The sequence below is a fragment of the Nannospalax galili genome, unplaced genomic scaffold (genome assembly GCF_000622305.1).
Source record: "Nannospalax galili isolate Female #2095 unplaced genomic scaffold, S.galili_v1.0 scaffold95, whole genome shotgun sequence".
NCBI classification, from domain to species: Eukaryota; Metazoa; Chordata; class Mammalia; order Rodentia; family Spalacidae; genus Nannospalax; species Nannospalax galili.
In genome coordinates, this window is record NW_008342393.1 from 2,066,587 (window position 1) to 2,080,726 (window position 14,140).

Consider the following 14,140-nt stretch of genomic DNA (forward strand, 5'->3'; position numbering starts at 1 on the left):
CACAAAGGTTTTTTTTTTTTAATTTTATTATATTTAAATTTTTTTATTATTTTCATTTTTATATGTATGCGTGTGTTATCTGCATTTAGGTAAGTGAACCCGTGTCACACAATGCCCATGGAGGTCAGAAGAGGCTGTGGGATCCCCTGGAATTGGAGTTACAATTGTTACAGTTGTTAGTGGCCATGTGGGTGCTAGGATTCGAACGTGGGTCATCTGCATGAACAACCAGTGTTCTTAACCGCTGAGCCATCTCTCCAGCCCCAGCACAACGGTTTTTTAATTTGAAGTCTAACAGCTTTTCTTTTTTTTTTTGGTCTGTGCTCCTAGTGTTTTATCTAAGAAATTACCGCTAAAGCCATTGCCACAAAGATTTACTCCTACGTTTCTGCTAAGAGCTTTATAATTTTAGATCTTACATTTCTGTGACCCATTTTGAGTCAGCTTTTGTGTAAGATGTAAGGAAGGGGTGCAACTTGATTTTCTTGCAGGAGGAAATAGCTGTCCTAGCACCTCAGACTTTTCAACCTTGGAAAAGAGTTTGAGATGAGGGGGGCGTGTGCATGGGTTCAGTTCTCACTGGCTGCTTGTAACTCTGCTCCCTACATTTAGGGAGCGCCCGAAGACCCCAGCAGGTAGGCCCTGGCCCTCCCTGTCTGCTGTGCTCTCCAAGTCTGAAGGTGCTCATTGACAGGGGAAGTTGGGTACATCTGGGTTCAGTGGCCTTGTGGGAACAGTGTCTAGTTCCTTTTTCTTCACTGTTGTAAGCCCTCTCTGCCTTTCTGTCCCTGCGCAGGGGAGAGCAGAGGCAAGGAAGCTGGCCGACTGCACTAAGTGGTGGTCTACACAAAGGGAATGAGTCACACCAGGGATAGGACCAGCCCTGCTGCTCTGTCAAGTATTACCAACCTCACTCTGACATTGCTATTTCCAACCCTAAATCCAGGGTACCCTTCCTGCTGAGGTAGACAGGGAAGAGAGTCCAGGCTGGAGCTGCATCGGAAGGGCTAGTTTGGACAGTTTAATACATTCAGATACAACAAGACTCCTTGAATCTAAAAGAGGTGAGTTCTGATTCATGCACTAGGGGGAGTTTCCCAGAACTGGGTCCCCCAGGGCCTCTTCTTTAGGGGTCTCTCCAAAGTCACAGGTGCTTCCTTCTGCCAGGAGCAGGATAATGTGTCAGTCAGTGGGGCTGCTGAGGTCCATGTAAAACCGAATTCTGAACAAAGTCTGTCTGGGTCGCCAACACCCAGATGTTTCCCTGAGGAAAATGGATGGGACAAATAGCTTCTAGCAGTCACATGGCTGTCCTCATGGTCTCACACACACTTGGTGATCCTGCCATGAGCAGTCCCTGCTCATGGCCCTAATCAGAGAGGCTATTATCCCTTAGGACTCCACTAGAGGTCACCCATCACCACTTACTGGAAGCTGCTTTACAGGACCCCAGCTCACATCCTCACTCATCTTCCACCAGGCCAGTCACCCCGACTGGGCCCCAGGCGTACTCTCTGCTCACTCTCATCCTGTCATCTCTAAGGCTATTGGGAATTGTCATTTTCTTGATAATGTCAAGTAAAAGTGCATGGCACAGAGCTATAAAAAAGACACGTGCGTGAGTGTGTGCGTGCGTGCGTGCATGCATATGTGTGTGTGTATTTGGGCATATGTACCATGGTGCTTACGTGGAAGTCTGAGGCCAACTTTACACATTGACCCATCTCTCAAAGGACTAAATCCCAAGGGACTAATTCTTGACTCTCCAATGACTTCAGTGTCAAAGTAACAAGGTGGGTAGAAGGAACTGGAGGGATGGAGACAAATGTGAACTTATGACTAAGTTGTGAGGGCTTCTCTTCCACTGACCAGAGGGAGATACTAAGAAATCTTCAGTGGCCACTGACCACGGAACAGCTACTAGATGATTCTCTAGAGAAAGTCTTTGTTTCTCTCAAGCAATGGAAAAAACATGGGGAGCAGGTTCCTTGGAGAGAGCACTGAAGGGGGTTTTGACCCCTGGAATGGGAAAGAGCACAAGAGCACCCAGTAATCACAGAGGGCTATCATCATCACCGCTGTTACTCTTTTCTCTCACCTCTCCCTGACACAGCCAGGAGCAGGATAATGTGTCAGTCAGTGGGGCTGCTGAGGTCCATGTGAAACCGAATTCTGAACAAAGTCTGTCTGGGTCACCAACACCCAGATGATTCCCTGAGGAAAATGGATGGGACAAATAGCTTCTAGCAGTCACATGGCTGTCCTCATGGTCTCACACACACTTGGTGATCCTGCCATGAGCAGTCCCTGCTCATGGCCCTAATCAGAGAGGCTATTATCCCTTAGGACTCCACTAGAGGTCACCCATCACCACTTACTGGAAGCTGCTTTACAGGACCCCAGCTCACATCCTCACTCATCTTCCACCAGGCCAGTCACCCCGACTGGGCCCCAGGGGTACTCTCTGCTCACTCTCATCCTGTCATCTCTAAGGCTATTGGGAATTGTCATTTTCTTGATAATGTCAAGTAAAAGTGCATGGCACAGAGCTATAAAAAAAGACACGTGTGCGTTCGTGCATGCATGCACGTGTGTGTATATTTGGGCATATGTACTACCGTGCTTACGTGGAAGTCTGAGGCCAACTTTACCCATTGAACTATCTCTCAAGGGACTAAATCCCAAGGGACTAAATCTTGACTCTCCAATGACTTCAATGTCAAAGTAACAAGGTGGGTAGAAGGAACTGGAGGGATGGAGACAAATGTGAACTTATGACTCTAAGTCATGAGGGCTTCTCTTCCACTGATCAGAGGGAGAATACTAAGAAATGTTCAGATTCCACTGACCACAGAACAGCTACTAGATGATTCTCTAGAGAAAGTCTTTGTTTCTCTCAAGCAATGGAAAAAACATGGGGAGCAGGTTCCTTGGAGAGAGCACTGAAGGGGGTTTTGACCCCTGGAATGGGAAAGAGCACAAGAGCGCCTAGTAATCACAGAGGGCTATCACCATCACCGCTGTTACTCTTTTCTCTCACCTCTCCCTGACACACTCCCATGCCTGCTCTTTTAGGGCCCCTCGTCTGGCTAGCTCTTTGTTCCCTTGACTGTGGGGAGATCACCACTGACCTGGGATCTACACCTGCCATCAGGGAGCCAAGACAGAGGAATGCCACCTTGAGTTACTAGGTGTCAGGATGTCCTGGGGGATTTGGCTGAGGGATGCAATGTCAGGTCTCTGGACCCTTTCAAAATACTGGACTTTCTATCCAGGCTGTCTTCATTATGCCAGGCAAAGGGATTGCCTATACCTCAGCTGCAGGAGGGAACCCCATGCCACAGGCAGGTGGTGTGTGGGGCAGTAACCAGGTCAAGTTTAGTCACCCTCGGGAGCTCCCACTCCCTGGCTCTTTCCTCCCCAGCACTGAGCTGTAGTGTAATCACGGTGCATCATTGTTTGTCTAATCTGGTGTCTGTCCCCAAAGGGCAGGTCTCTTTTCTGTCCTGTTCATCACTGTATTCATAACATCGGTGCACTTGGCTCACAGTCAATGCTTTGTGTTGAATGAATCACAAACAAAACATTTAAAAAGGAAAGGAGAAATGGTTTTCAGGGCTGTAAGAACTTGATGGCGCCCAAACCACTCCAGTCAACAACAAAGACAAAGAGTCTGAATGCACATCATGATAAGTGCTATAAACAAAGCAGAACAGATGAATAGGACAGTCACTGGGATGGCACTTCTTAGACCCTGGAGTCCAGAAAGGTTGAGACAGGAGCACAGGAGCAAGTCGGGAAAGATCCAGGCACAAGGGACAGTGACTGTAAAAGCAGGAGGCTGAAAGCAGCTTGCTTTGTCTAGGGAGCTAACAGGAAGCAGGAGGATCAGAACTTAGTGAGCATAGGAAGAATTTTGGTGACAGGTTAGCTGTCCAATCCCATCAGTCCTGGGACCATGACAAGTGTCTGGGCCTCCAGAACAGAAGCCAGACTCTGGGCAGGAGCGAAATCACCACGGTCAAGCCACATTTTGGAGCCCTGTTGGGGCACAGGCACCAACCCCAGGAAGCATCTCTCTCCCTGCAGCCTGAGTCAGGTGTTACACAGCCTTTCAGCTTTCAGCATGCCTTGGTGATTGCCTGGTCACTACCTTCAAGATCTCATAAAATTCATTTACTTTCCACCAAGACTAACAGCCTGAGTTGATCCCTAGAACCCACATGGGGTGGAAGGAAAGAGTCTACTCCTGCAAGATGTTCTCGGACCTCCATTTGTGTGCTGTGGCACATGTGTACAAGCACACATGCTCACCCACGCTAAATACATACATAAGCACATGTAAAAAAAAATTTTTTTCTTACAAAATATAAACTGAATCCTAACACTCAAGAGGCAGAGACAAGCAGATCTCTGTAGTTTGAGGCCCGCCTAGTTTACATAGCGAGTTCTAGGCCAACCAGGAATACATAGTGAGACCCGATCTCAAAAAACCCATACACACACACACACACACACACACACACACGCACCCCTGTACCTCATACCAGATATAAAAATTAATCCCACGTACATCATAAATCTAACTGTGCAAGATAAGCTTCTACAAGGAAACATAGAGGAAGGCCTTCAGAGGTCTCAGATTAACAAAGATTTTTTAAATGGAACAGGCAAATCATAAACAAGAAGGCTGATAAATTAAACATGATTAAAGTAAAAATTTCCTTTTAACCTGGGCATGGTGGTACATGCAAGTGGTCCCAGTAAGTGGAAGGTTGAGGCACAACGACTGCTGTGAGTTCAAGGCTAGCACAGACAGCATGGCAGAGTATCAGTTTTTCTTTTTTAAGAATCTCACCTGGTCTGCAACCTGAAATCCGCCTGTGTCAGACTCTGCAGTGCTGGGATTACAGGAATCTACCATCATGTCTAAGTATTTTTTGTGTTTCGCATAGTGCTAGAAACTGAATAGAAGGTCTCATATATACAGGGCAAGTGTTCTACCACTAAGCTTTATCCCTAACCCCCCAAATTAAAAACTTTTGCTCGTTAGGCACGGTGGTGTACACCTTTAATCCCAGCACTCAAGAGGCCGAGGCAGGCGGATCTCTGAGTTTGAGGCCAGCCTGGTCTCCATAGCGAATCCAGGCCAGCTAGGGCTACAGGGAGACCCTGTGTCAAAAAGACGAAAAAAAAGAAAGAAAGAAACTTTTGCTCAAACAAAAAACATTAAGAGATTTAAACAAGGCTGGGCATATAACACAGTTGGTCCAATTCTTATTTAACATGAGCGAAACCCTAGGTTTGATTCACGACTCATACCATGAGCATGATGGCACACATTTGTAATCCCAGTACTCTGAAGGTGGAGGCAGGAGGGTCAGAAGTGCGAAGTCATCCTCAACTGGGAACATGGCAAGTATGAGGCCAGCCTGAGACAAGAGACCCTGCCTCAAAAACCCAGAAAAAAAGCATATAAATTCAATTTAAGAATGGGATGCTACTTTACATAAGAGGATAAAACGGCCAATAAGCAAATGAAAGGGCATTGATATCTGTAGCCATCAGAGACACACAAATTAAAACCATGATAAACTACCACTTCTCACCTACCAGGTTGACTATAATAATATATTCACTTAAAACTAGATAACAACTGTTGGCAAGGATGTGGAGAAATACATTGGTAGCAATGTAAACCAGGCAGCTGCTTTGGAAAACAGTTTGGCAGTTCCAAAAAGCTTAAATACAAAGTTACTATATGATTCAAAAATTCTACTCCTAGTAGAATCTTATGTGTCCAAGAGAATTAAAACCATATGCCCACACAAAACATTGTACTGCATGTTTGTAACAAAATTTATAATACCCAAAAAGTGAAAATAATCCAAATACACATCAATTAATAAATGTATAAATATCAGATGACCTAGTCAGGAAAACACCATGGGGTATTACTTAGCAATAAAAGAGATGAAGAACTGATACATGTTATAACATGGGTGAACCCTATTTTTTAGATAAGGTCTTGCTTGTGTAGCCTAAGCTGACCTCAAACTCATGATCCTTCTGCTTCTGCCTTCTAAGCACTAGAATTACAGACATGAGCCATCATGTTCAACTAAATAAATCTTAAAAATGCAATACTAAGCCAGTCATGATGGTGCACGCCTTTAATCCCAGTACTTGGGAGGCAGAGGCAAATCGATCTCTGTGAGTTCGAGGCTAGCCTGGTCTACATAATGAGTTCCAGCTGGGGCTACAGGGAGACCCTGTCTCGAAAAGACCAAAAAAAAAAAAAAAAAGCCATGCTAAGGGAGCTGGCTCAGCTAGTAAAATGCTTGCTTTCCACGCATAAGGACCCGAGTTAGGATCCCCAGCACCCATTTAAAAGGTAGAGGTAACAGCACACCTCTGGTCTGCACATATACATGTGCACCCACACCCACATATGCACTCACACAAAAACACAAATATCTTCCTAAACTAAAGAATGTAGTCACAAAAGATCACATATTATCTATTTCTATTTATAGGAAATTTCTAAAACAGACAAATCCATTGAGACAAGATAGATTAGTGGTCGCAGAAGTTGAGGGGAGTGAGGTAGAGGGAGGAGAGTGGAGAGGATTGACTGCTAATAGAAGGTTTCTTTAATGGGGGCTTAAAATGCTCTAAAATTATATTGTGGTAATGGCTACACAATCATAAATACACTAAAATCATTAAATTATACTTTTACATGGTATGTGAATTATACTTTAAAAAGTCAGCTTAAAAGTAGGGGAAACGGCTGGGCATAGTGTTGCATGCCTCTAATTCCAGCACTCAGGGGTAAAGGCAGGAGGATACTGAGGGGCCTGAGTGAAGACAGGAGAAAAAAAGAGCAGGGAAGCCATGTCCCTGAACTCTGTTTCTCTGCTTCAAGCTTCTGGCCATTCTAAGTCCCGTGATCCAGAAATTACTACCCAAAGGGGGAGGAGCATGGGTGGAGCTGAAACAGTAACATCACAGTCCCAGAGAGCAGCTGAGGGGACCCAGGCTTTGAGCACACCGGTACACAAATTCCTGCCTCTGCTCTTCACAACCCTGTTTTGCCCTCCATACTGGAGTCACTGTGCAACCAGAGAGGGGAGTACCCTCCCCTGGTGTTCACTCTCCCCTCTCTTTCCCCTCCATAGTCTCCCAGAACATTCCTGAGCAGCTGTCCTGCTTCACTTGCTCTGGTTAGACAGCTGGGGCTTCCGTCATACATGCCACACACGTTTCCTTAGCTGCAAACACTCCATATGAGCCAGTCAGTAACGTTGCTAAGGAAACACCAAAGTCCACACAGGAACAAATATAAGAAGCTAAGGAACTTGAATCCACAGCCTTGGAATTGGGTTTCACTGGTTCTACAGTCAAGCCTCCTCACTCACAGCTCTTTCAAGGAGATGCCAGGGCTGGCTTTTCTCAAGTTCTTGACAAATGAGATTGGCTTATTCTAGAACAGTGCTGTCCAACAATATAATGTGAGCACATATATACAGTTTTAAATGTTCTAAGAGCCATGTTAAAAAAGTAAAAAGAAGGGGGCTGGAGAGATTGCTCAGTGGTTAAGAGCTCTTGCAGAGGACCTGGGTTCAAATCCCAGCACCCACATGGCAGCTAACAACCATTCAGTAACTCCAGTTTCAGGGGATCCAACGCTCTTTTCTGACTTCCTCGGGCAGTGCATGACACAGGTATACTGACATGCAGGCAATACACTTGTACACATAAAATAAATAAAGTAAAAAGAAAATAGGTGAAATTAATTTTTTAAATAAATCGTGTGCTGGTGAGATGACTCAGTGAGTAAAAGTCCTTGGCATCAAGATGCCGACCTGAGTTCTAGCCCTGTGACCCAGAGAGCAGAAGGAGAGAACCAACTCTTGCTAAGTGTACTCTGACTTCTACAGGTGCACTATGCGCTCATGTGCACACACACAAATAAATAAATATGCAAATAAATGCTTTTGTCTTTTTGAGATAGGGTCTCCCTATAGTCCCAGCTGACGTGGAACTCACTATATAAATCAGGCTGGCTTCGAGATCAGCCTGCCTCTGCCTCCCAAGTGCTGGGATTAAGGGCATGTGCCACCATGCCCGGATACATATATATTTGGTCTTTTTGAGACAGGGTCTTCCTGTAGCCCCAGATGGCCTGGAATTCACTATGTAGACCAGACTGGCCTTGAACTCAAAGAGATTCACCTGCCTCAGTCTCCTGAAATACAAATTAAAAGTTTAACACAGTGAATGTAGTGGCACACACCTGTAAGCCCAGCACTTGGGAGATGGGGGCAGCAGGTTCAGGAGTTCAAGATTATCCTCAGCTACACAGTGAGTTTGAAGCCAATATATTTATCCCAATATATTCAAAATATTTTCATTTTAACATGTAGATAACAAAAAATTATTTAGAGATTTTATATCCTTTCTTTCATACAATGTCAAAATTCAGTGCTTATTTTACCCAACACATCTCAATTTGGATTGGTCGTATTTTTTTTTTCTCTCTTTTTTTTTGAATAAAGGCTCTCACTATATAGCCACAAACCCGAGCTCTTCCTGTTTCACCCTCAGAGTACTGAGATTACAGGCATGTATAACCACACTCAGCTGGGGACGGGACACATTTTAAGTGCCCAATATAGCCACATATGGATTGGTGACTGCCATATTTGATTATATGCACTTTATAACCTGTACATGTTGAAAAATGAGCATTTTCTAAACCAATATTTTATAAAAATTTAATTTTAATTCCTAAAAAGAAAAATCAAGGCGCAGGGAGACAAAGTGTATCCTGTGAATAATGGTGGTGGTTAAAAGCAGATAATGAGCTGGGCATGGTGGTGCACGCCTTTAGATCCAGCACTCGGGAGGCAGAGGCAGGCAGATCTCTTGAGTTCAAGGACAGCCTGGTCTACATAGTGAGTTCCAGGCCAGCTGGGGCTACAGGGAGACCCTGGCTCAAAAAGACAAAAAAAAAAAAAAAAAAAGGGATACTGGAGTGTGGTGTTGTGGTGAATGCCTGTAATCACAATGCATGACTGAAGCAGGACTGCAAGATCACAGGTTAGAGGCCAGCCTGGAATACACCGTGAGTTTAAGGCCAGTCTGGGTCATATAGTGAGATCATGTCTTAAAAAAATAACAATTAACAATGACAAAAAGCAAAACAAAACAAAGAAGCAGAGTGTGGTAACAGATGGGACTCACTTTCTTCAGAGTGGCTGTGATTAGAAATACAGGTGGGAAGCCAGCAGCACTGTGCCTGGCTCATTTCTACTACTGACACAACAAGACATACTTACTCATCATTACCATGCTGTTAACACTGCCCCATTCAGGGACAGGGAGGCTAATGAGAAGGCAGAATGACTCTGGGTCCCCAGCTGGAGAAATCCAACTTCAGCTTTGGGTCATTTCCCTAAGACCCCTCCGGACAGCCCGCACACTCACCAGACTGGTGGGAGAAGAAGCCACAAGCTTCGGTCTGACTCCACCATGCTCCAGGACCTTCTGCTGGCCACTCCCTTGGCCAGCTGTGCTGCCCACAGGACTAGAAGGCTGCTGGTCTGAAGTGTTCCCTGCAGGGACAGCTTGGGCAGTGCCCAGCTGCTGCTCGGGTGGGATTTCAGGTTCCTGGGGAAGTAGCTGCTGCTTGTGGCCACCACCTGGGGTCCCAGAGGATGCTTGGGCAGGAAGGAGACCTGCAGGTCCCTCAAAGTGCAGGCCTGTGCTGGTAGCAAGGCTGTGGAGGGAGAGAGAAGTCTGGAGTTTGGGGATCTTTGTCTCTTGGCTTGGTCCACTGCTTGGCACAGAGTTTACCTGGGCTTTGCTGAATTCCGACAACACCCTAGAAGTTTTCGAACAAAGAAATCTGTGTGACAAGTTGATGGCTGGAATGCCTAAGGCCACTGGAGCAGTGGTGAGTTCAGAAAACTACTGATTTACTATTTAAAAACTAAACAAAACAACACTCTTTAATTACTGCATTCCCTGGCTCCCACACAGCCCTCCTCTGATGCTTCTCACAGAGTTAAGACTTGAGCACCGTGAGTGGGCAGGTGAGCTGTGGGGCCCCCATGTGACACACGTGGCACACTTATGTGGCAGAAAAGAGCACTTGATGTGAGTGGGAACTGACTCCATTCTGAACAGGTTAGCTGTGGGCTTGGAGAGCCTGCCCGGCCAAACACGGATGTGTGGACAATGGTTTCCCCAGTGCCATCTGTGGCAGAGCCTCCTGATCAGATAGTGTCAGAGTGGGGTTCCTCAAAAGCTAAGAGCTGATGCACTAACACTGTTCCCTGGGAAAGGGCAAAGGTGAGATGAGGACGTACTTTGTCTATGAGACAGCTATGGGCACCAGGCTGCAGTGAGGTGCAAGGGCTGGTACCTCTCAAAGGTGGTCTAGGTGGTGAGGGGTCAGAGCAACCTTACATCCCCCAAACTGCTAGAGCTCAGTGATTTTGCATAGTGTCTAAAGGTGTGTACAGGGCACGGGAAGTACATTTACTCATGCCTCCTTGTGGGGTTGCCACTCGTCCCCTCACAGGCGTCACAGGGAGACAGCAATACTGCCTTTAAACACATATAAACACGCTTCTGCACCTTCTGGAATGTGCCCTGACTAGTGACTGCTCTTCCCTCTCCTGGGGTTTCTGGGAACCCCTGCTCCTTTTCTAAAATAAACTATCTACTGTCTGCTCTTCCATTTACCAAATCAGAGTATATCATGTATACGTGCAGGTTCTAAGGGCAACAAGGCTGCCTAGAGCCCAAAGACAGCATGGATCTACCCAAATGGCTTAGTTATAAAAGCTCCCCTTGATGGCGACAATGGAAATGACCTTGGGAAGCAAACTGCTTGCCGGATTGCCACTGAGCTCTGTGTGTACCTCTACCATTCTGATCCCAATGACATTTCAAGACAACAGAGTCAACTGGTGGCCAACCTAGAGCATTATATATGAGCAAATGAGTTTCATAGGACAAGACATTTCAATGACTTAAGGAACAGTCTTTTCAACAAATGGTGCTGGGATAAGTGGACAATCACATGGGAAAGAAAGTTGGATTGCTATCTCATTCCATCTACAAAATGAATCAAAGATCTAAATATAAGACCTAAAACTATATAACACTCTTAGAAGAAAATATAGAGCTGGGTGTGGTGGCACATACCTTTAATCCCAGCACTCAGGTGGCAGAGGCAGGCAGGTCTCTGTGAGTTTGAGGCCAGCCTGAACTACATAGAGAGTTCCAGGTCAGCTGGGGCTACAGGGAGACCCTGTCTCAACAAGACCAAAAATAAATAATAAATAAATAAATAAAGATAAACAAACAAATATTGTATCTTTGAATTAGGTAATGATTTCTGAGATGTGACATCTAAACCATGAGCAAACAATAAAAATAAATTGGACCTCATCAAAATTTAAAACTTTTGTGTGTGAGGGGCTGGTGAGATGGCTCATGGTGGAGGCACTAGCTGCCAAGCCTGACAACCTGCGTTTAATACCAGGACCTACCCGGTGGAAGGAGTAAACTAACTACCACATATTGTCCTTTGACCTCAATATGCACTCTGTGGCACGTATATGTCCAAATACATATATATACACACTACATACAAAATAATCAGTCAATTAACCAAATGTAATTTAATTGGAAAAAAAACCCCTCAAACTTTTGGGGCTGGAGAGATGGCTCAGTGGTTGAGAGCACTGGCTGCTTTTGCAGGGGTTCAGTTCCCAGTACCCACATGGCGACTAAAAATCATCATAACTCCAGTTCCAAGGGATCAGATACCCTCTTCTGACCTCTGTGGGCACTGCACGACATGGGTGTACTTACATTCATGCAGGCAATATACTCTAATACACATAAAATAAAAATTAAAAAAAAAAGATTGTAGTGATATTGCAGCTGGGTATTTTAGCTCATGCCTATAATCCCTGCACTTAAGCAGAGGAAACAAGAATGCAACAAGTTTGAGGCCAGCCTGGTAAGTTCCATGCCAGTCAGATAGTAAGATCCTGTCTTTAAAAAAACAGAAGAGGGGCTGGAGAGATGACCCAGCAGTTAAGAGCACTGGCTGCTCTTGCAGGGGACCCAGGTTCGATTCCCGGTACCCACATGGCAGCTAACAATTGTCCATGAGTCCAGTTCCAGGGGATCTGATGCCCTCTTCTGACCTCTGCAGGACATCGTATGACACGGGTGCACTTACACACATGCAGGCAATACACTCATACACATAAAATAAAAACAAAAAATTTAAAAAAACCCAAAAGTAACTCTTACAATATGTGAACTTATCTTGATAAGAAAGGTAGGTGAAGGTAGAATCTTTGTACTGTGTTGGTGGGAATGCAGTCTAGAGCTATGGAAATCAGTATAGGGCTTCCTCAAAACAAAACCAGGCTAAGAGTGGTAGTACATGCCATTAATCCCAGCGCTTGGGAGGCAGAGGCAGGCAGATCTCTGTGGAAGCGATGCTAGCCTGGTCTATGTTCCAGGTCGGCTGAGGCTACAGGGAGATCCTGTCTCAAAACAAAACAAAACAAAACAAAAAAAAAAACAAACCAAAAAAATCCAGTACTACATATGGTCCACCCATACCACCCCTGGATAGAGTCCAAAGGAAATAAAGTCTTTCTGTATCACTGTTCATAATAGCCGAGCTGCAGAGTCAGCCTAGCTGCTCAACAGCAGGTGACTAGATAAGAAAATGTGGTAGATATATAGCCATAAAGAACAAAACTGTCATTTGCAGGAAAATGGATGGAAATGGAAATGATCAAGTTAACAAACAAAGACTCAGAAAGACAAGTATTACACATTTTCTCTCATATGCAGTATCTAGATTTTAAACGACACACTGAGCCAGGTGTGGTGGCACATGCCTTTAATTCCAGCACTGAGGAGACAGAGACAGGAAATGTGAGATTGAGGTCAGTCTAGCCTATATAGCCAGTTCCAGGCCAGCTGGGGAGGCAGGGAGATCCTGTCTCAACACTCCCCCCAAAGTTTTTATTCTTCTTCCTCTATTATTATTATTATTATTATTATTATTATTATTATTATTGTGAGGGGGGCACACGTGGAGGTCAGAGGCCAACTCTGTGGAATTGGTTCTCTCCTTCCATTTTTTTGTGGGATCTAGGGCTCAAACTCAGATTGTCAGGCTTGTGCTACAGTGAATGCCTTTACCCTCTGAGCTATCTCACCAGCTCCAAAATTCATTGCTTTATAGAATTTATATAAATTTATAATTTTATGTGTATGAGAAAAAAATGAATGAGAAGTGATTAATCAGAGACAATGTAAAAGATGTGAAGAATCATTATAGGGGATGTGAGTAAGTGCTGGTTCTTTTTTTTCTAGTTTTTTGTTTGTTTGTTTGGAGACAGGGTCTGACTATGTAGCCCTGGCTGGCCTGGAATTCACTATGTAGCCTAGGCTGGCCTCAAACTCACAGAGATCTGTCTGCCTCTGCTGGGATTAAAGGTCTGTACCACCATACCCTGGGCTGCTGGTGCTTGCTCTAAGGTCTCACTCTAAAAACAGATCAAGAAGCACAGCATATGGGCTCATGCCAGTAATTCTAGCACTGCCCAGGCAGTGCTGTTTAGGGTGTGGCAGTGTGGGCAGTTTAGGGAAGACCCTGCCTCAAAAATGAACAGTAACAGGGCTGAAGAGATGGCTCATCAGTTAAGAGTATGGCTGTTCTTGCCCAAAATCCATGTTTAATTTCCAACATCCACATGGTGGCTACCTGCTAACAACTGTCCTAACGACTGCCTGTAACTCTAGTTTCAGGGAATCTGATGCCCTCTTCTGGTCTATGTGGGCTTTGCATGCATGTGGTGTGTTAAATGAACAGTAACAGGGCTGAAGAGATGGCTCATCAGTTAAGAGTATGGCTGTTCTTGCCCAAAATCCATGTTTAATTTCCAACATCCACATGGTGGCTACCTGCTAACAACTGTCCTAACGACTGCCTGTAACTCTAGTTTCAGGGAATCTGATGCCCTCTTCTGGTCTATGTGGGCTTTGCATGCATGTGGTGTGTTTACATACACACAGGTAAGACACTTAT

The 14,140-nt window shown here is 45.0% G+C and overlaps 1 protein-coding gene across 3 annotated transcripts in view; it reads right to left on the bottom strand.

Moving 5' to 3' along the window:
- Plekhm1 (pleckstrin homology and RUN domain containing M1) overlaps positions 1–14,140 on the bottom strand; it is a 54,616-nt gene that overhangs the window by 20,132 nt on the left and 20,344 nt on the right. For 2 of the 3 annotated variants that reach the window (XM_029566038.1, XM_008838248.2), the window contains one exon: positions 9,493–9,889. In XM_029566038.1, the coding sequence (XP_029421898.1) occupies positions 9,493–9,889 (397 nt within the window). The remainder of the gene's footprint in view (positions 1–9,492; positions 9,890–14,140) is intronic. The other variant, XM_029566037.1, reaches the window with a different exon arrangement.